General features: G+C 51.9%; 1 protein-coding gene across 2 annotated transcripts in view; it reads right to left on the bottom strand.

Moving 5' to 3' along the window:
* Col5a1 (collagen type V alpha 1 chain) overlaps positions 1–21,892 on the bottom strand; it is a 153,006-nt gene that overhangs the window by 12,762 nt on the left and 118,352 nt on the right. For both annotated transcript variants that reach the window (XM_087899820.1, XM_087899819.1), the window contains exons 42-63: positions 21,129–21,236; positions 18,395–18,502; positions 17,013–17,066; positions 16,073–16,126; positions 15,881–15,988; positions 15,078–15,131; positions 14,865–14,972; positions 13,566–13,619; positions 12,733–12,840; positions 12,157–12,210; positions 11,869–11,922; positions 10,467–10,520; positions 9,808–9,861; positions 9,124–9,231; positions 8,992–9,045; positions 8,846–8,899; positions 7,842–7,949; positions 6,385–6,438; positions 5,583–5,618; positions 4,177–4,230; positions 2,616–2,871; positions 1,714–1,826 (exon numbers count right to left, since the gene is read on the bottom strand). In XM_087899820.1, coding sequence (XP_087755946.1) covers positions 1,714–1,826; positions 2,616–2,871; positions 4,177–4,230; positions 5,583–5,618; positions 6,385–6,438; positions 7,842–7,949; positions 8,846–8,899; positions 8,992–9,045; positions 9,124–9,231; positions 9,808–9,861; positions 10,467–10,520; positions 11,869–11,922; positions 12,157–12,210; positions 12,733–12,840; positions 13,566–13,619; positions 14,865–14,972; positions 15,078–15,131; positions 15,881–15,988; positions 16,073–16,126; positions 17,013–17,066; positions 18,395–18,502; positions 21,129–21,236 — 1,809 coding nt within the window. The remainder of the gene's footprint in view (positions 1–1,713; positions 1,827–2,615; positions 2,872–4,176; positions 4,231–5,582; positions 5,619–6,384; positions 6,439–7,841; positions 7,950–8,845; positions 8,900–8,991; positions 9,046–9,123; positions 9,232–9,807; positions 9,862–10,466; positions 10,521–11,868; positions 11,923–12,156; positions 12,211–12,732; positions 12,841–13,565; positions 13,620–14,864; positions 14,973–15,077; positions 15,132–15,880; positions 15,989–16,072; positions 16,127–17,012; positions 17,067–18,394; positions 18,503–21,128; positions 21,237–21,892) is intronic.

Consider the following 21,892-nt stretch of genomic DNA (forward strand, 5'->3'; position numbering starts at 1 on the left):
GTACTTTCAGGGCTATCCTTCATCATGGGCTTACTTCTGGCCTTCCTAGCGGAATCTCACTTCGGGTCTAGTGGGCAGCTGAGCCTCTGTATGTGAGGGTGGGAGGTGGCATCTCTGGACTGACTCACTGTAGGAGAGGAAAAAGAGAGTCCTCCAGATAGCCTGGGCCCAGAATGGGCTGAGCTGCTCCTTTTGAGACCATGTTTGGGACCCAGGTCCAGATGTTAAGTGGGGAGAGGAAGAGATATGAGACACTATTGAATGCCCCCCTTGAGCTGTGTGGGTGTCAGGACAGAACAGACTGCTGGGAAAATGAGGTGTCCTGTCTGCCTGAGACCCCAGAATACTCCACTTTTCCCTGTGGTTTTTCAGATCTATCAATCAAAGCCACACTCAAATTGTAGGGGAGCAGTTCCTCCCAAGTTGGGGACAGAGAGCACAGGCTTAACTCAGACTTCTGCTCAAAGCTGCTCCAGGCCCCGGAGCCCCACGTCCCAGCGCCATTAGGAGAGGGTCTTTTCATCCTGGACAGGGCAGCCCTGGCCCAGCCTGTAGTTCATGCATGTGAAAGAAGCAAAGAGCCAAAGCGCAGGGTCTGTAAAGACTCCATGTGACTCAGCCCCAGCAACAGCTTGGCTACTAGCGGCTGGCTGGAGAGGGCTGAGCGCCAAGGCGGGGGAGAAAGGTCTCTTAGTTTAATTCCATCCCCAGCTCCGGCCAGATGGAGGAATCCAAGACCCATAGAGTAGGTGCTCAGGTCTCAGACCTCTGCTAAGCCCTGGCTTGTCTCTGGGAGTCCAGGAATCCAGGATGCAGGAGGGATGGATGGATGTCAAACCTATGAATCTCTCACCCCTGCTCTGCTCCTGCTGCCACCGGCCGAGTGTGACCCACGGGCATGCTGGTACTTGCCACTTGTATGGTGTGATTTAGGGAAGGGATGGCAGCCCCAGGGAGCCCTTAGGCTCCCTCCAGCAGGAACTCACTCCCCAGGTGGCAGGGTCCCAGGAGGCTGTGGTGTGGAATACGCACAAACCTGCTGTGGCATCCGGAAAATGACACGGGCCATCCCAGGCCAGATGGAAGGACCCTGAAGTTGGGGTCATGGTCATCTCCTCAGATATGGAAAAGGCTCATCCTATTTTTGCCTGTTCTAGGCCAGAATGGCCTTTGTCACAGATTCCTACCACATAATTTACACACCCATCATGCGCACACAAATGCCTACCTACAGGACTGGGCTCCTGAAAGGCCACAGGGTGACTAAGTAATCTCCTGAGTCAGATCCTGGCTATCTGCCCACAGATTCTTCACTCTTACCCCTGCCTGGCACCTGAGAGGGCAGGGACAAATCCACAGAAATAAGCTGGCACTCCCAGTTTAGGCACAGCCTCCTCTAGATGTCGTGGGCTCGTCATCACACTTGTCCCCAAAGTTTTAGGTTGGTCTGGGTTGAGGTGCTTCTGAGAGCCCCAGGGAGGCTGGAGGGGCACACTCAGGGCAGGCTTTCTCCCACTTGCTGAGACCTAGGCTGCACCTGCCAGCACGTACCTGAAATATCTCATCTCAGGACCACTTAAGAGTGACTTCCAGAAGAATGCTCTTGGTTCCAAAACTGACTGGCCTCTGACTTTTAGCCCTAAAGCTGCATATGCACAGGAAATACTGAAGCCCTGGCCAGAGTGGAAGCAAGCGGTTGACATGAGTACTCACCCCCTCGGACTTCTTGTCAGGGAAGACACACGTGGACCCTCCGGCTGTGAAATTGCAGTAGACTTTGAAGGAGTCCCTAGAGCACCCCTGGTTGGGGTCGACCCAGTATTCACCTGATTTCAGAGACAGGGAGGCAGATTCATGAGAACGGCTCTCCAGACAGTGGCAGAAGCCACCGCAACATTTCAGTCTGGCTGTTAAACGCCCAGCCAGGGCCATAAAGTCACCGATACAGCCTTCCTTCCTCATCTCCTAGCGCTTCCCTTCTCCTGTGGGGAACATAAAGCGTAGCAGACAGCCCTGCTCACAAGAACAGAGCCGAGGCATGCAGCACACCGTGTACGTGTCTGCTGACCTTGATGGGTGGGCGACAGAAAGGCAAAGAATGTCCTGAAACAAACCTGGAAATTCGCAAGTGCGGAGTCAGAATTTACTGGAATAAGACACCCCTCACGTCTGGCAGGAGGTACGTCCCTACTTACTGGGGGAAGACAAGCAGGATTTGGTTGGCTGCTCAACAGGCCCTTGGTTTGAAAAGGGTGAGGATGAAGCCCCATGGTTCTGCCAGTGTCTAAAACTCGCCTTCCCAAGCATCGCACATCCTGACATCAAGCTGCCTTCAGGCTCAGCTAAGTGCCAGGCCAAAGGCATTTTATACACTGTCCATTTACCACACAGCATGTTTCTGTGCCCATTTTACAGATCAGGAGCAACGAGGCTCAGAGTAAAGCAGCCTTGAAGCCTCGGTGCTCAGCCCGTCTGGCCTCCCCTGACTGTGTCACCTCCCTCTCTGATGTTTCCGCAGATTAAGAAAGGGTCCAGCCTATGCTTCCACCCCATGGACGGGGAGTGAGTGAGGAGTGGCTCTGACTAGCCTAGACTCCCACTAGGGCCTTCCTCACCGTCTGGGAAATCAGGATGGCAGAGCTGTAGGTCCTTGCAGGTACGGGCGGGGTTCTGCTGTGTGCCCAGTGGCCGCTTCATCTGCTCAATCTCCTGCTTCAGGGAGTTCAGGGAGCCAAAGATCTCCTCCATGCCATCTGCGTAGTCCATATAGCTCTCCCCAGCCCCGTCGTCCAGGAGCTGGCTAGCATCGATGTTCCGCCGAGTCCGGGATGCCTGCATTGGCAGGGGCTGGATGACCTCCCCTGGAGGGCCCTGGGGTGCAGAAGAAAGCAGTCATGGATGGGAGTGGACAAGGATGGCCCTGGGTTGGAAGGACAGCTGCCAGGTCACACTGTTTGCCCACTCCTTCCTATATCCTGAATACTCCATGCCCATCCACTTGTCCAGGCTAAGTGCCTTTCTCCCCTGAGCCCAAGGCCCTGCCTCTTCTCCAGAATTTAGTGGCTCAAGGCCTCAGCTTTGTATGTTGTTCTGTCATACAACAACACACATGCATCATACTCATATAGAAATATGCCTGAATGTTTATACATTCTTGTTCATACATATTCACATGCATAATATGCATTTAGAAACACATACATTCATGTTCACATATATACATAACTATACGTATACATGTTCGTACATGTATATTCATATATATACACATACATGCACAATACATACATAAAGAAACACACATGCATATTCACACACACTTACAAATAGAAACCCTAACTCTGACAAACAAAAATGTACAATATACATAATTACATATACACATGTGCATGCACATACAAGCACATATATAATATATACGTAGAAATATACAATACACATTTCATGTTCATATACACATGCACAAAATACATATGTACAGCTACATATATTGTGTTCACAAACATACCTTGTGTATGTACACACATATTCACACATATACCATATTCACACATATACAAATAGACTCATACATTCACATTTACAAATTCATGTTCACACACATATATGTACATATACAATACACAGACAAAACCACACACACTTGCATACACATGCATGTTCCTGTATGCACATACATATAAGCACCCATAATACATATAAATACATGTATACATATACAAAGAGAAGTATATCTATATATACATTTACACACCTTAACATATTATGCATGAATGTTCACACATGCATATAGCATAGAGAAACATGCATGCATTTATACTTACATGCATATTTACACATATATGAATAGGGTACACACAAATGCACAAGTCCATACTTACAAACATGCATACAGGCATAAGTTATTACTTATAAATATGAATATATACACATAACTAAGTACATATAAGCATGTACAGTCACATGGCACACTTACATAGTCACAAACATACATGCACATTCCCTCTCTCTGGCCAATAATCCTACCCAGGGATGAGCTCCATGGACAGGCCTGTGACACTAACAGCCCCCTCTGCATCCCCAGGGACCAGAAATCTGAGTTTCACTGCATCTCAGACAGCAAGCCCCACAACAGACGCTCCCTCAGTCTCCCTCCACATTTCACAGACTACTCACGGGTGGGCCAGGGAGTCCTGGGTGGCCTGCCTCGCCCTTCGGGCCAGTGGGACCCTGTTGAGAAAGTGACAAACCAGTACTTGGTCACAGGGCCTTCTGTGATCTGACAGACCCACCAGCTCCAGAAAGGTCAGGAAAAAGTGACAAGGCAGGCAAGACTTCTCTTCCTGAGGCTGGCACCCTCCACAGCAGGGAGCAAGCAGCCTAGATGTGTTGGCTTGAGCTGGACTGGGCTCATTCAGAAAGACAGGAGACAGGTATAAAAAAGAAAAGAAAATGCCAACAAACGGGTTTACGGAAGCATGCCAGCTGCATGGGCCATTGTGGGAAATGTAAACCCAACCCTCATTAGGACTCCATCCCACCTCAGCCAGCAGGGTCATTACCAGAGAGACAAAAAGACATGCTAGAGAGGACGGGGTACTGCTGGTGGGGACACAGAAAGTTCCACCATGGTGGGGGACGCAGAAGAGTTTGCCATGGTGCAAACAAACAAGGTGGACATGCTACACCATCTCGCTGTCCTACTTCTGAGTAGAACAAGGACACCAAGTCACTGTATCTGTGTGTCACTGCACTGAACACAATAACTAAGACGTGGGATCAGCCTAGGTGCTCCAGCCAGTGAAAAGGAATGTATTGTATACACACAGGAGTAGCGCTCAGTCATAAAGGCCATCTTGTGTTGTGTGGGGGGACATGGGGGGGAGGTGACAACTAGAGGCACTCTGAAATCAGCATTACCAGAAAGAAGTTCAGTGTAGAATAGTTAGAACATTAACAATTAATAGAAAGTAGATGATAGAATAGTGATCGCTGAGGTTAGGGGAGGGGACCGGGACACGGGAAGGATGGAAGATGGATGATGGGAACGAAACATGGCCGCACGGAAGGAATAAAGCATGGTGTTCTATAACACGGTGGGGGACTGACACACATCCTAGCCTGCTAGGCTTCATGACTATATAGAGAGGCTGGAGGGCTCCAAACACAGAGTAACAATAAAGACTCAGAACCGCTAACCACCCCAGTTCAGTCAGGACAATGCCATAGGCACAAAGTGGAAAGCCACACCGGGCCTGATAAATACACGTGTTTGTTCTGTTAGCCAGAGTGCAGAAAGGTTGCAGGATCTGGCAGGGCTAGCTCGTCTCACTTGATTTCCTCCCACAGCATCCCGGGAACAGCTACAATTAAAATAATACTTAAAAGCAGCCAGCAATAGAGCAATAGAGTCATATTTTTTTTCACCAAGGGAAATCTAGAGAAAACAAGGAATACCAACAGTACACAGTATAATGAAGAAGAGGGGAGGGGTGGAGAGGATCTCTATGGGCCGGGGTGGGCATCCGAGTGTCCCACTTCCCAGAGAACTCCTCTCTCACCACCAAGGCAGAGTCACTTACCGAAGAGCCTTTAGCACCTTTGGGACCTGGAGGGCCCTGCAGAGAGCAGAGGTCAGAATGTCAGTAAACAGAGGGGCCCACAGGCCTAGTTTTGCTCAGCCTGTCCCTGACCCTGCACTTGCCTGTCCTCTCTGCACTTGCCTGGCTGGTGGGCAGAAGGAGAGCTGGTGGTGGCTGCCACTCAGCCCCCCAGGAGGCAGAGGGTGTCTGATGAGAAGCCACCCTGCCCACAATGCTCAGCTTGGGAATGACATTTCGGCATTAAGAGTCAGGGAGTGTCTGGGCTCCTGAGGGGACCTGGAAGGAGTCAGCTGCTGGACATCCATGGCCATGTGAACCCAAGGTCCAGTTAACACAGACGGGTCAGAGAGGGCAGAGCTCAGGGATGTGGGAATGGCGTGTGGGAAACACAAGGGAGGCCTAGGCCAGTGTGCTGAGAGGACAGGTCCCTTATTCTCAAGCCTGGACTGGGCTGGCCTGACTCGTGCGCATTAGGAAGAGGAGAGCCAAGACATTTCCCTCCCTCTTCCCAGATGCTTACAGAAGGATCTGCATTCTTTGGGATGGGGCTCAGGCATTAAAGTTTGCCCCTCCCTTCCCCTTTGGCAATGCACCCAGGGGACCAGCAACCCCTCTCCTGCTCCTGTGCCTTGCAACCCCAGTGCTGCATTATATACAAATAAATTCTGGTTCAACCATCTCTCCTGACTTCCTTGTGGTTCTCTAGCCCAGCTCATCCATCTCCCTCGCCTCCTTGTATCCACTGGGTCCTACGTCCCCTGCACCCGTCCTAGATACATACCGGCAGGCCAGGGGGCCCAGGAGGCCCAAGTGGGCCTGAGGGACCAGTGATGCCCTGGAAGGGAACAGAAAGTGCAGCTTTTAGATGGGGTGGGATTGAGGAAGGTGACGCATGTGACCCTGCCATGAGTCCAGGCTTCCTCATAGCTCCTTTTGCAGGGATAATGAAGTCAATGTCAGTCACTCTAGAGCTTACTCCACGGTGAGGGCCTTCGTGCCTCCTCGCTGGATTAGACGGAGTCACCCGAACACCAGCCACAGGCTGAGGTCCCCAGGCCCAGCCCTCTCCCCAGGCCAGAAGGAACTATAAATTAAGACACCACCCCCACCATACACCACTGGCACTCAGAAAAGCCTGACCCAGCCTCCTGCCCAGCGTGGCCACATCTCGGCTCATGGTGTTAGGTCCCACCACAGTAGACAGGGGAAAGCAGAGTGTCCAGGGGTCTAGCCTGATCAGCCACAGTTGACAGCCCAGTCTCACAGAGAAGAAAGTGTCTCCCTCCACTGTTAGCTCACAGGACCTGGCCTCGAAGTCTCTAGTGTGTCCCATGTTTCTCAAGCCTGCATGCTGGAGACACCTTCTACCTGTAACATGGCCAAGACTACACTGTGTGTGGAGAAGCGAATGAACCTTCATGTACAGAGCCACATAGTCTGAGTGCCACGGAAGCCTGGCGACACTTGGCAGTCAGAAAACCACCCACAGTGGCTGAGGCAGGGCTCCATGGAGTCTCCTCCTTTGATGCCATTCACTTCCAATACGACCTAAAGAGGGATGTCTACCGTTCGCTCAGCCTCCAGAGGCTCCTGTCACCCCCACATTCTGCTGTCTTCAGGGACAGGCCAAGGAGTGGGTAAGCAAAGATCCCCAGATGTGAGTGGGTACAAAGTGGGGAGTCCCACTACATGAATGGGGGCTCCCATGTGAACATGTGTGCCTTTTCTTCTGTGCTGTACATAAACTAACCCTCTTTCAGCTTGGGCGTCTCCTCCACTTCACCTTCTACAGACAAACCAACATGTAGCCAGGGTTTCCTCCTGACACTGCAAACTAACCCACTACAGTGGATCCAGGGGAAGTCTGGGGTCAGAAGTGGGCATCTGTGACAAGGGGGAGGCAGGGATGTTAGCGGCCAATGCTCTGCCTCTCTCCACAAGTGAACACAGCTGACAGTCCACCATAACCTTCTGCCTAGCGAGTTAGTGAAGAGGGGGAAGGATTTGACTGCTCAGACCCTCTGATTCTGAGGGTCATCACGCCAATGAGCTTCTGCTCCGCCCAGGACTTGGGTTTGGGGTAAGTTCTAACTTGTGCCTTGGGGACCCTAGCTAAGTCCAAGTCCCCACTGATCCCATCTGCAAAGCAAGATTCGAGACTCCACGACAATGAGGGCATCCTCCCAGGCTCTGAGGGAAGCTAGAAACTGCTCTGGAGATGTTAGTTATGTTATGTACCTGTTCTCCTTTAGGACCAGAAGAGCCCTGGGGGCCTGGGAGTCCTCGGTCACCCTTTTCACCCTGCTCACCCGGAGGTCCGATGAGTCCAATCAGACCTGGATGGCCCTGTGAGAAAACAAAGGTATGACAGATCTGTGCTACCGGTGCTCTGAGTCCACCGCACAGCAGGTCAGGTGACCTGGCACAGGGCCATAACACAGGGAAATGTGTCATAGTCAACACGCCGAGGACTGAAAACAAGCAGAGGCCAGGCGACAAGAGAGGCCTCGTGGACCCTTCCTGGTAAGGAACGTACCTGAAGAAACACACAGGGAGAGCCAGGGTGTAGCTGAACAGTAAGGCCCTGGGCTAGCACGTGTGAGGCCCTGGGCTCAACTGCACAGTACTACCACTGGACCCCAATAACGACCAAAGAAAGCATACAGGGGTACCCAGACCCAGAGGCCACTGGATTTCCCTGAGGGATAGTTTGCTTACTTTAAACATGTACCCTCTTCCTACAAGGTCTGAGGCTGACTCTGCATGGAAACCGCCCAGTACTAAGGATATTATAGTCACTGAAACAGCTTTCAAGAGAAACATCCACCATATCTGCCCTATACATCTTTTGGTTCCACTCTAGAATGTTCTGGAAGGACTTCCAGCTTCCATTATGCTAGTGAAGGATCTCAAAGTAGAAAAGGGTGTTCCTTGCTGTCTTCTCTATGGACAGCTGCTTGTCTTATGAGCCCATTTATTCACAAATAAATCAACGTGAGGAGGAGAAAAGCCATCATCAGTTAATGATGCTCGGGGCTTCTAGAAGGTTCTTGTCAATTCTGGGACTTCTAGGACACCTTGATATAGACATGAGTCTCAAAGCCCTGGGTGTACTTCTCTGTCAATCCACCTCCAGGTCCTGCGACAGTCACAGCAGGTACTTGGTGGTAGGTCGGTAACTCCTATGGATGAGTTGATGGTGTTGTTCTGACAATATTGGAGTCCCCTAAGTCTTAGCTCACCTTTTCGCCTTTGGGACCAGAGTCTCCTTTGAGTCCAGGGAGTCCTGGAGGACCCTGTAGGAGAAGGGAGAAGAGTCAGTGTCCTTGTCCCAAGGGTTTCCAGTGCCCGGCCCATACAGAACACACTGGCATTTCATGCTACTCACCAAAGGGCCAGGGGGACCATCAGGGCCTGGGGATCCTGGGAGGCCTTGTTCACCCTGAAACAGAGTCCCTTGTTGTGATCAGGTGAATCCATCATCACCTGTCCCTCATCCTATGACTGCTAGGCCACTTACCACAGGACCAGGGATCCCTCGAAGACCATCGGGGCCAGGCTTCCCAGGGGCCCCTTGGGGGCCAATAGGACCAGTCTTCCCAGGAGGGCCTTCTAAACCGGCTTCTCCCTGTTTAGAGGATGCAGGAGGATGCAGGTATTCAGAGGCTTAAGGCACCCAGGCTGATACCCCTGGGGGTGCTGCAGAGATGTCCCCTAGGTGTCCTGGGTGGTGTTATTTCCCACATTCCTGTGAAAGCTGACTTGGCCCATGCTCCATCCTGTTACAGCGGCTCCCTGACTCCTGCTAACTGTGGTAACCACCACATCAGGTCACCCACCAGGTGCCTAGCCACATGACATCCATATGCAGAGTTCACTAAGTCTCAGAGATGACAAATGTTCCCACGTAGGCCTGCAGGTCACCCCACTCAAGAGTAGCTGGATGTTCCAGTCCTGGGCACCACGTTTACCACTCAGGTAATGACCATCCTAGTCTCCCAAGGCCCCACTTCCTGTGTGTACTGTCTTCTGCTCTGTCACAGGTCAAAGACTAGGTGTGACCTCACCCTGGCTCCTTTGGCCTCTTCCCTCTGCTTCTTCATCCTCTCTCTGCCTCCATGGCTCCTCTGTCCTCAGACTGCACCCTGCCATTGCCCCAACCTCCTTCAGGCCCACAGAGGTCACAGCCACCAGGGTAACTTACCTTGGCTCCTTTCTCTCCTTGTCTTCCTTCAGGGCCCGCAGGGCCTGGGGGACCCTAGAAAAAACAATAGAACAACTAAGACTTGAGCGCTGAGTTTGGAGACCAGGCCTAGACTCCAGGAAGAGCAACAGGGTGTGAGGTCGCTCTGGACCACTCCCCAGTGAAGATTCAGGCCCCCATATGTGATCCTATGACTCCAGAAACCTGCAAAGCTTCTGGTGGATCTACGATGCCCTAAACACCTTGTATATAGAAAGAACTCTCCTGCCTGTACATTGTTTGGCTCAAACACCACAGTCCAGGCATCCAGAGACACAATGCAGACATCTGTTCCTTATCTTGGCTCTCCTTCGTTCAGATAAGCTGGTCTATGGACAAGGAGAGTGCAGTTCTTGAGAATTTTCCCTCCCATGATGGCAGAACAGACACATCAGTCACTGGCCATCCTAAACACCCCTGGTCTAGACTTTGCCTCCTCTGAGGTTGCTCCACCCAGCTGTGTCACCCCACCAATATGTGGCCCGATGAGCGTGTCCCACATTTCAGATATCCGTGTGCCCTCTTCGGGGCCATGCGGGGCACCAGGGGCTCCACAAAGGGTAGAGGTCTTTGTGCAGGAAGCAGCCAGTGAGAGGGGAGCAGAGGGCAGAAGGACTTACCCTCTTTCCTGGAGGTCCGGATGGACCAGGCTCACCAGTCGGACCTGGGGATCCCTGGTTGGGGGAAAGGACACAGAGCATCAGAAGTTTGTCACGTCAGGACACAGGGCTGAGAAAACACTTGGCCATTCAGTCCTTTCTGTGGCTAGCCCTGCATGGCCCCCTCTCTGGTGAGTATAGCAAGTCCCATTCCCTGCTGGTGGCACTCAGGGACTCCAACTCCTAGCCCACAGTTATTATATCTGGAACAAAGAGACCCCCTGGGGCGTGCTTGAGTCTAACACCCTGGAAGTCTAGTTTCCACCATGTCATCACCTACATACATCTCATTTGCCGAAGGACCAAGCCGGAGCCCAAGGCAGGTGGTACGGGAACAGGGGCATGTCACGACACATCTGGCTCACAGTCTGTGCCCCCTGCCTTTCACTTCCTTGGCTGCCTGTCTCAGATCAGCAACACAAGTCTTTGTCCTTCCTTGGGTCAGTGATCCGGTTTGAATGATCTCTGAAACCCAGGCTCTTATCAGATTGCCCTTGTACGGGTGTTGAGAGGAGGAGCCTGGTTATCAGGTCATGTGCGCATGCACAGTCTACACCACAGTCACACAGAAATGAGCTCTTTCTCAAAGGGTGATTAAGCCCACCTCTCCTCCCCCATCACTTTAGGGTGGCATCCACTATGTTATTATTTGAGACGGGATCTTACTCTGAAACCGAGGCTGACACCGAACTCATTATTTAGACCAGACGGCCTCAAACTTGTAGATTTCATCCTGCCTCAGTTTCCTGAGTGCTGGAATCGGAGCATGACCCACCATAACTGTTCTTGCCTTGCTAAGCCACGGCAAGACACCCTACCTGATCAGGTCCCTCTATCTTGACTTCCTACCCTCTAGCACCCTGAGCCAAACACATTTATCTTGCTTTAATTCACCCAGCTTGTAACATTATCACACCAGCAGCAAAAAGACCTAGATAGTCAGCTATTCCTAGGAGCTGGCCCCACCTTGGGAGTAGGCTGGAGAGACCTCTGAGTCCAGCACAGTCCAGTCAAGGGACCTGAAGAGGTCCCCTGGTCCCACCTCAAAGAGACCACCTTGCATTAAAATAGCTGCTCAAGACCAAGTGGCTTCAGTCATAGGGACATTGGGCACCTGTTGGGAAGCTTTGATGGACATTAAGAGTCAGACAGGGACACTTCACAGAGGCCTTAGACTTTTGGGCAGGTCCCCTGGTGGGACTACATACACATTGTTCCTTTGAAAGCAGGGTCCCAGCCTTCATTAGGTACTTGGGGCTCCTAAGCTCTGGCCACAGTCAAGAGGGACCTAAGTTTGGGCTTCTCACAAAGACCCAAGAATGCAGGGATGCTCCTACCACGAAGCCATCAGACCACAACTCACCGTCTGCCCAGGTTCACCATCATCTCCTTTGTCTCCAGGTGGACCATCTTGACCCTGTGAGAACAAGAACATTGCTTCCACTGGATAGATCAAGTTCACCCTCCAGCCCTAGCTTATCCCCAGATCCTTTCCCAAACCCAAATACGTTTACTGTGCCCAAAAGTTGTGCATTGGAACAGGGATAACCTGGAGGGGTGCTGTGGCCTAGAGAACCCGGTAGAAGGGTAGAAACCGGGACCGAGCAAATTAGGGATGGCAAGAAGTAGCAGGAATGGGATGGACACTTACTGCAGGGCCTGGCTCTCCAGGGGGACCAGGGTCTCCGGGAAAGCCCACAGGGCCCTGAGAAAAGAGAACGAGACTATCAGCAGTCTGACACACCCTGCACGGCCCACTACCACCCAGGTCACAGGACAAGGGACGGTTCCAACACCTCCAGCACTTTTGATCGTGAGGTCCCTATCCTGAAGAGTCCACATAAGTGCAAACCCACCCAGGAGGCAGGTACGGAGCAGTAACCTTCTCTTTTGAGCCTGGTAAGGGCAGGTGCCCTACCCACACATTCGCTCTGGTGGCCCCTTCAACTTCTGATGCAAAACTGGGGCCATCAGGGAAAAGCAGCAGCCTGAGCCTGAAGGCCTTCCATCAGGAGCCCTGCTGGCTGCTGCTTCTGTCCCAGACCTCCCTGCTCCCCTCTTGCAGCTTCATCAGTAGCTGCTGTGGAAACCTCTAGGGTAGACAGAATTGCCCTTCAGACACACAGCATTCGCACAGCTGCTCCTAGGTCAGGGAGCACCCAATGCGGGCACTACAGGGACTCAGAACAGGCGCTGCCCAGACACCACAGCATCTAGCGTTACTTACAGGGCTGCCTTTGGGACCATCATCTCCAGGAGGGCCTTTGGGTCCAGGGGGTCCGGCAGCACCAGAGGGACCAGCTTCTCCCTTCTCCCCTCTTTCTCCTTTAGGTCCCTGGAGAGGAAGACAGCTCAGTTCTCAGAGCCCACTCTGTGTTCGCCAGAGCCTGAAAGGTGCTAGCCTAGAACGGGCCATCCAGGAACTCATTGCTGCATCTCACCAGCAGCCCCTTCCCAGCATCCCTATGCTCCAGAATGGGGATAGTACTGTTCTTGCTTCTAATTCTCCATAGCAACCCCAAAAACCTCAGTTCTAGGTAAGGGCTGATTCCTGATCTGATGAAAAGCCGTTAGGGAGTCCCATAGTTCAGGCACAGAAAACAGCCGGAAACTGAGATACCTCAGTCCCCCAAGATGCTTCATAGGTCCAAAGCTACTCTGGGGACGTCCTCTCAGTGACCATACCCAACCTTCAGAGGCCTGGATAGTCTCAGGCTAGCTGAGTTAACAGGGTGACTATGCTCATACCACAGCAGTCTGTGAAAGGGCCTATGTACCACAGATGGCAGTTACTGGCAGCCATGATTGTGAGGTCATTGTTGCGGTCTGCACATGTACACACATGCGTGCTCAGCCCCATGTCTGTACACATGCATGTACACAAGCTCAACCCCCACAAGATGCTACACCTTCCCATCACAGTTCTGTTGTTTGACAAAGCAGGGTCATGACTCCCATTTCATGGGAGAGGAAACTGAGGCAAGGATGAAGCTTCTGGTCCAGTGCCTTGTCAATGTTCCCACTAAGCACATCCCCCTGCTCCTCCAGGATCACACTCACCGGGGGACCTCCTTCTCCTGGAAGACCAGGCTCTCCAGCTTCACCAGGCTCCCCCTGAGAAGACAAGACAGTGTTGGAAGGTTCTCTCACCAATGGTGATAAGGGACGGGCCATCTGGTAGCACCTGCCCATCTGCCCATTCTGCCTGCCTATCCTTGGGCACCAGAGTCCGGGACTCTGTGGGCTCCAGATAGCTCACAGGAGTGCAGTGGGAAGCCAATGCAGAAGAAGGAATGGGAGAGACATGAGGGAGATGTGAGGGGACGGGGGTGTCAGGCACTGTGCAGATCACAAGGGACACTAACACAAGGCTGTCCCAAGCAAGTGTTCTGAGTCCTGACACACATGTGAGCAGCCTCCTTGCACGCGGGCCACCATGCCTTCCCACCATGATGAGCCAGACAGCCCATCAGCCTTTAAGTGATTTTCTCAGGGATTTTGTCACAGCGGTGAGGAAAGAAGCTAACACAGGGGGGAAAGCTGGGTAGAAGCGAGAGACCCAGTGTATTCTCCTGTAGTGTTGAGACAGGAAAGGCTGTAAGATGGTGGCAAACAAAGTCCATGCAGGGTGAGGCAGTGGGGAGGAGACAGTGGTGCCTCTAACCCAACCCATTTCTCTTCCTTTCTTATCATAAAGAACAAGAACAAACCAGCCTGTCCTGAGCATAAGGCCCTGCATCAGAAGCAAGCTCCAGGAAGGGCAGGCCAGAGGTTTTCAGCCCTCTCAAGGTCTAAGATGGCCTCCTAAAGCCATCCTCCCAGTATCCTGTGGAGTTCATTCTCAAACCAAGACCGTCACGGTTCCCACACATGTGTATTCACAGTGAGCATGCACACACGCACACATATCCATGCCCACACACTTGGGCTAACCATGCTCAGTCAGCCTCAAGGGCCCTAACATCGACCATCAGGAATGACAAGGCCCTGACTGTGAGAAAGCAGAACTGGGAAGAGGCGGTCACAGCAAGCTCAGTGTGGAAGGAGATCTGAGTAGGAGGGAAGGGAGCGGGTGGGGTGTGGGGGAGCGAGCACGCTATTGCTTTGGATTTTGCAAATGGTTGTTACAAATGACCACTATCAGAGCACTGGACTTGAGGTCTCGTATCTACTTTTAGGTTTCAAAATGGGTGTGAGGGAAGTGTCTGTGCAAACATGCATGTGTACATGCATGTGTGCTCACACACACAGGCACACGAGTGCATTCACACACAGGCATATGGGACTGCATGTGCACACAAACACACTACTTCTCAGGGAGCTATGGGGCAGACACTGTGACAAGCAGATGAACATCACCTTTTCTCCCACTGCACCAGGGTTGCCGATTCCGCCAGGAGGACCTTGCGGCCCATCAGCACCTGGAGCTCCAGAGGGTCCTCGGGGACCCGGGGGACCAGGAGGGCCCTGGGAGAAGAAAGAAAGGCCATTGAGCAAGACAAGATGTAAACACCCTTCCCCAAAATGTAAACCAGGGGAGCCCTACTGGGCCTCGATGGCCCAGCCACTTACCATCTGGCCCACGTCTCCTGTCTCACCCTTCTCTCCTGGAGGTCCTGGCAAACCCTGTGGACAGGAAACTGGTGAGGTGCTGCTCTGTGAGAGATGCTCGTGGCTCTCACGAGTGCCACGGCCATGATTGGCACTGCTATGATTGCCTCTCCCATGATGCTTCCCGAAGGCCCTGAAATGCGCTTCCGTGAGTCTGCCTCCGCGGAAGTTGTTTTCCTGCTTCCAGGGCTCAAACAGCCGAGGACATAATCAGAGGAGAATGGGAGGATTTATGGGCACCAGCACTTACGGCAGCTTCCCATAAAACAATAAACCTAATGAGCCGGCAGCAGGGAAGCTTCCGGATAAATCAAGTCCCCACCATATGCCAAATACCACCACTAACTAAAATTTGTGTTTTCCAAAATAAAGTCTTGTGTTCAAAGAATATTTAATGGCCTTCAACGTGGCCCATAACATAAAATGAAAGGCTGGTGTACGCTTTACAGCATGCAGTGAGTTTGGGGGTTTATGGACATCCAATAGAGTCAGTCACCCCGGGCAGAAACAGGTAACCTAGAGGGCAATGAATGTGGTGGGCTGTGTGGATGGCTGTCACTTCTAGGTGGTTTTTTCAGATGTGAACATGTGTGAGTGTGTGTGCGTGTGCATGCATGTGTGTGTGCACACTCCTGGGAAACAGGCAGTACTTCCAATCCCTCCTACTGAGGCTCAGTTTCCTAATTCTTACAATGGCAGGAAGAGTGGACCCAGCAAGATACTGACACCTCTGCAGGGGGGGTCCTGGGAAGCGCCATGGTTACCTGTAATCCCACTGGCCCCGGTGGTCCTGGGAAACCTCTTGAACCTTCATCTCCTTTCTGTCCAAACAGGCCTTGTTGTCCGCGAGGGCCAGGCTCACCGTCTGCTCCCTGGAGGAAGGAAGTGAGCGTGAGTGAGGATGGACAACAGCTCGAGAGGTGGGCCTTGCTATGTCGTTCAACACAGATACTCACCGAGGGACCTGGCTGCCCAATGGGGCCTTGAGGACCCGTAGGTCCAGGAGGACCCTGCAGGAGTCAAACAGAGACATAATTATTTTGGAATTGCAGACGAGTTCAGTGGTAGGTCGATTCTGTCTCCAGAAGAGGCTGGATGTGCAGAATGTGACTTCTGAATGAGAGTTAGTCCCCAAATGTGCCAGTCAGCAGAGGGACACTAACTATTAGCATTATGGTACAAGCCAGGTTGTAGGTTCTTAGAAGTGGGCAAGGCTCTCAATTCAACTACAATCATGTTGCTATGGGTAACAGAAGCAGGGCAGATCATTCCGTGTCCTCCCAGCAATCCCCACACGCCCTGTTGTGCAGAAGAGACCCTCCTCGGACAACAAGGATCAGCGGTCTCAAGCTCCTAAGTGCTGAGCTAAGGAGGGACTCCATCATGACCCTTGCTTGCATGCTGTCCTCAAACACCTATCACCGTGGGCTCAGGAATGGAGAGAGAGAAAAGCCCACTGGAACAGACAGCCAGAGGTCTGTACTGATGCCTGGTGACGTCGCCTCAGGAGTAATGGCACTGGCACTAGTCTGAGGCTTAGGGGAGTCTCCAGTTTGGAAGGAGCTCATGGCGCTGGAGGGGGCTGGTGTGGGTGATGGGGGGGTTACAGCACCCACAACCCAGCACCTCAGAATGTATGAAAGACCAAGGGACAATGGATGCTTTGCCTCTGCAGAGCTCTGAGGTCCTCAGAGATGAGCCAACAGGAAGACACATGGCTGGTCATGCTTTTCACCAAGAGAGTCTCTCACACGCCTGAACACACATGCACATGGGATAGTCTCAGGAATGCAACGTAACTGGTGTGACCCAGGAGTTTGCAGTGTTGGGATCATGGAGTATGAACACAGGGTCATTCTGCTCTCAGCAGCCACCCCAGCACACTCACATTCTTACCTGCTCGCCTTTGTCCCCCTTGCTTCCCTTCTGCCCCGGCTCCCCGATCTCTCCCTGGGGATGGACAGGAAGGATGTTGTTAGTCCAGTGGCTGGATGTGCCCTTCTCGGTCCCATGGGCAATCTTTCTTGGAGACTAACAACAGTTGCTCTCCAGATGGTCCCAAGATTTTCCAACAGAAAGTAGCCCCTTATGTGAACTTGTTTTCCTTTCTGATTTTGATGTCTTTATATACCTAGGTGTTCATGTGTATGTGTGTGTGTGTGTGTGTGTGTGCATGTATGTGCATGTGCGCATGTGTGTGCAGGTACACATTCATGTGTGTGTGTGTATCCGCGCACATAGTCTGTGCACTGGATGCGGACACTCTGAGAAGGCCAGAAGAGGGTGTTGAATCCCTTTGAACTGGAGTTGCAGGCAGTTGTGAGCGGCCATGTGGATGCTGGGAACTGAACCTCGGTCCTCTATAAGCACGGTCATGTTCTAATCACTGAGCCATCTCTGCCGTCCCCTACATCTTATCTGCTCCTTTTTGAGACAGGTTTCTCACTGGCCTTGAACTTGACTCCATCAGCTAGGATGGCCAGCCAGAGAGCCCCAGGGTTCTTCCTGTCTCATCTCCCAGGTTCAGAGATTATAGACACACTACCATGCCTGGGTTTTCTAAACACAGGTTTGGGGAGTCGAACTCAGTTCTAATGCTAGCAAGGCAAGCACTTTACTGATGAACCAGCTCGCCAGCTCCTCAATTTCCTTTATGATCCTCAGATTATTGGAAAGGTATTAGTACACATGGTGATGTGGTAGTCTACCATCCTCTCTGGTGCTTCCGTTGCACTGCCCCCCGACATGGAGACATAAGACTAAGATGTCTTCCGTGTAGAGGTGAGAAAGTCAGCAATATCACCGGAGAGCTCTGACAAATGGGGAGCAAGGCTGAAGACCTAAACCACACAGTCTCTCCTTAATGAAGTATAAAATCCGGGCTCCTCCATAATGGCATCAGAAAGGGCAATAAAAACAGAGCCTCAATCATTCAAGAGAAGACACTTAAAAATATACACAGCGTAAAACCTCATTAAATCCAGCCTCACACAGTCCCCGTCTGAAAGGGCTTCAGCTCTGGTGATGACCTGCACACATCTCAGGCAACAGAAAAGCTGCCATGGAGTCATGTGCTTTCCAGGCTCCCGACACATGCTACAGGTCTAATTTGTTGCCATTTATTTGTGTGCTACTTTAAAATCATCCCCTTGCGCCTGGTCCGAAGTGCACAGCATCGCTCTGCCGGCTGAGCCCTCTGTATCATATATGATGCTGTTTAAAACACTGCCCTTATACTTGTTGCCTGATGGGCCACACACACTCCAACTTCTCCGTACCTTATCTCCATCTTCTCCAGGAGGACCCACGGGGCCAGCTGGACCAGGGAGCCCCACGGGACCTTGGAGGCCATCGCGGCCAGCTGGGCCTTGCGGACCTTTCTCGCCCTAGAGAAGACAGGCAATTCAGACTCAATACAGCTTGATGTTGGGAACATCATGCCTCCACCGCTCTTCACCCTGGAAAAGGACCCCGGGGCAGAAAGCTGGGGGTGTGAGGGAGTGGTTCTAACATGCCAGCCAGGGGAATGGAGGTGATTTTGCCCATTGCTGCACTAGAGCCACGCTCAGAATACCACGAAGTTAAAATCTCATTAAATCCAGTCCTACTGAGTCCAGCCTGAGTGGTTCCAAGGTGAACAGGGAGCTGTTTAGAGGACTCCTTAGAGATGAGGAAACTGAGGCACAGTTAGTGCTGTGGTTTGAACATGCAATGGTGAGGGCTTGGTTCTATCTGGGGGTGCTGTGGAAATCCAAGGAGGCTGGACCTCTAGAGAAAAAGATCCACCTCCCCTCCCCCCACCGCCTTCCTGGCTGCCCTAAGGTGAGCAGCTCTGATCCAGCAATTCCTTCTGCCATATGTTCTGTCTCATTACAGACCCACAGCAATGGAGCCAACCATGGACCAAAACCTCTGGAACCACGAGCCCAAACAAATCCTTTGATTTAAGTGGTTTCTCTCACATATTTGTCAAAGTAACAGGAAGCTTATTAGAAGAGCTTGTGAACCTAAGTTCCTGAGTCTGCTTGGGCTCCTCAGAGCTGGTGAGCAGGGACCACGCTGTGGTACAGGATGACCTGAGCAGCAGCTTATGCAATCTCTGTTACTCTCTCAATGATTTGTGAACACCCTGCCGATACAGGCATGCATATACACATACATATGACATGTATGCACACATACACGTGCACATACACACATACACATGACATGCATGCACACACAGACATGCACATGCACACATACACATGACATATACGCACACAGAGACATGCACATACACACATACACATGACATGTATGCACACACAGACATGCACATACGTGTGTCTACACAGCACAAACACAAACATGTATACACACATACACATAACATGTGTGCACACACACATACAAAAGCACAAACAATAAGATACATATGTCCACAGGCATGCTCACACACAGGATATGCACAAGCTTGTACATGTGTGTTCCCTCCCCCACATACACAAATGCATGCAGACATGCATATGCGCATACACACATGCATGGCATTCACACAGCATGCCATGCATGTACACACACTCAAGCATGCACACAGACATATACACATACAAATCCTCAGCTTTTCTGCCCTCCTAACTCTGACTTGCTTTTCTCCCTTCACCATCTCCAGAGATCTCACTAGTTCTTGCTACACTCAGGTTTGACAAAATCCCATCACCCAAGAGCAACAAGCATTTTCTCACCTCAGCTAGGAGTTTATTTCTTCCAGCGACACAAAGAAAGAAATGGTGTGCCGCAGGCAAGGGACACGGATGCTGGCTAGCCCGTCCTGTCCTTCCTACACCGCACTCCTCACCCCTTGAAGTCAGCCTGCCCTCCCTAAGCTAGAAAGTTCTGGCAGGTTCGGGGTTTTGGCAGCACCTCTCCCGGCATTCCCTGGCAGGTTGGGAGTCTGCAGAGCCACCGACCCTCTCTCCATCTTTTCCTCTTGCTGGGGCTATTCTGAGAGACGGTGAGCTTTTCCCTGCTTGGGGTCATTCTGGCAAGGTTTCTGCTTAAATATTAAGTCTCTGGAACCAGTGGGTTCCTCCAGTTGAGACTGCAAGTGTCACATGTCCTGACCCTCCAAAGGCTTCTGTGCTGGACTCAGAATCCCGCTGGACCTGCGTGCTGGATACCTGACTAAAAATGGCACAGTGCTATCAACTGGCAAGAACAATGTTGAAAGATTCTCTGTGGTACTGATGCTCCAATGTGAGCTGAATGCTCTTCCTCCTTGTGAACCCAGGAGAGCAGGACACATGAAACACAGAGCTTCACTGCTTCAGTCAGCGGGCATGTGTGTCCAGCTTGGTGATCCGGGCCGACCCTCCACTGATGCTCCTTCCAGCACTGAGATAGGGAATCTGGGCTGAAATCTGTGAGATCTACCCCCACAAGGGGTGACGGGAGGGCATGAAACTGCTTCTGAACTGCAGACATGAAGTGGGGGTTTCAGCACCACTATGGATAGGGAACCATGCTGGGTGATCAGAGAAGGGCTGTATGGAAACCCAGGCCTGCCCAGTGTCCTAGCTTTAAAGGTCTTTCAGTGCCCAGTGAATTCAGGCCTCACAGAGGAGCTGTTCCATCATCTGGGGACCTACCTGCCACCCTCTGCCAGACAGTGTCTCCCTCCTGTGGCCTCATCAACAAAGGGGCCACCTATTCCCAAACACTTGTCTTTCTCCTAAAAAACCCAGTCATGAGGCCAGTGGGGAGGTGACATTCACTCAGCGGACAGTCCAGCTACCCAGGAGGCACAGTGGCTACAGAACACAGGTCTGTAGGGGACAGGCCACTGTGGTATCAACATTCAGGGTAGGCCAGGATGAGCTGGCTGGGACTCCTCAGAGGTCTATCCCTATAGGATAATCAGACTCCATGGCTTCTATGTTTTCCTACCTCAGGAGAGTCTCCATGGAGACAACACAGTAGGAGGTACAGGACTAAACCTGGGAGAGGACCCCAATCTTAGGTGGTACTTACCGGAACCCCTTTCTCTCCAGCTGGCCCTGGAGGTCCCTGAGGCCCAGGTCTCCCTGGAATTCCAATAGGCCCTGCAGCACCAGCTGGTCCTCTCTCTCCTGGAGAACCCTAAAGCACAGTAGGAGAGTGACTCACTTTAGAGGCTCCTGAGCTGTATGGTAAGGCTCACTGAAGCATCACTGGGTCACACCACACTTCCGCTCACTTCAGAGCCCTCGGGGCCCCTAGATGACTTTCTGCAAGCACGGACTGTTTGGTCTAGTATTTGAGGCCGTCATTAGGCCCCTGCTTAGCTCTTCTTCTCCCATATTTCCCTCTTACGCATGCCCTCTTCCCCATATGTCTGGGAACAAGTGCTATTTTGTCTGTCTTTGGTGGTCTTTTTCGGAGACCCGGCACCTACCCATCCCTGCAGGGTCTGTCTGCCCACAAAGTGCTCACAGACTCAGAAGAGGAGACCTTGATCTGGGAGGGGACAGGTATTGATGATAACAGGGAGCCAGGCTACACTTAAGGTCACATCGAAAGGTCAGCGCAGCCTGCAAGCCCTCCATATACCCTATCCAAAGGGGAAAGTAGTTTCTCTTTCCACCTCATGTCCCCAGCCTGGAACCCAGCTAAGGGAGGTTACTCCCAAACTCATCTGGACTTTATACCTGAACACATCCATCAGGCTGGCTTGAATGGCAGAGGAAGCAATGTGGGGACGAGCCACAGCTAAGGGCCTGGGAGTGCAGGGTCCTAAAGCCTCTCACAGTTGGGGT

This window comes from Myodes glareolus, chromosome 21, assembly GCF_982192425.1.
Source record: "Myodes glareolus chromosome 21, mMyoGla1.1, whole genome shotgun sequence".
Classification (NCBI taxonomy): domain Eukaryota; kingdom Metazoa; phylum Chordata; class Mammalia; order Rodentia; family Cricetidae; genus Myodes; species Myodes glareolus.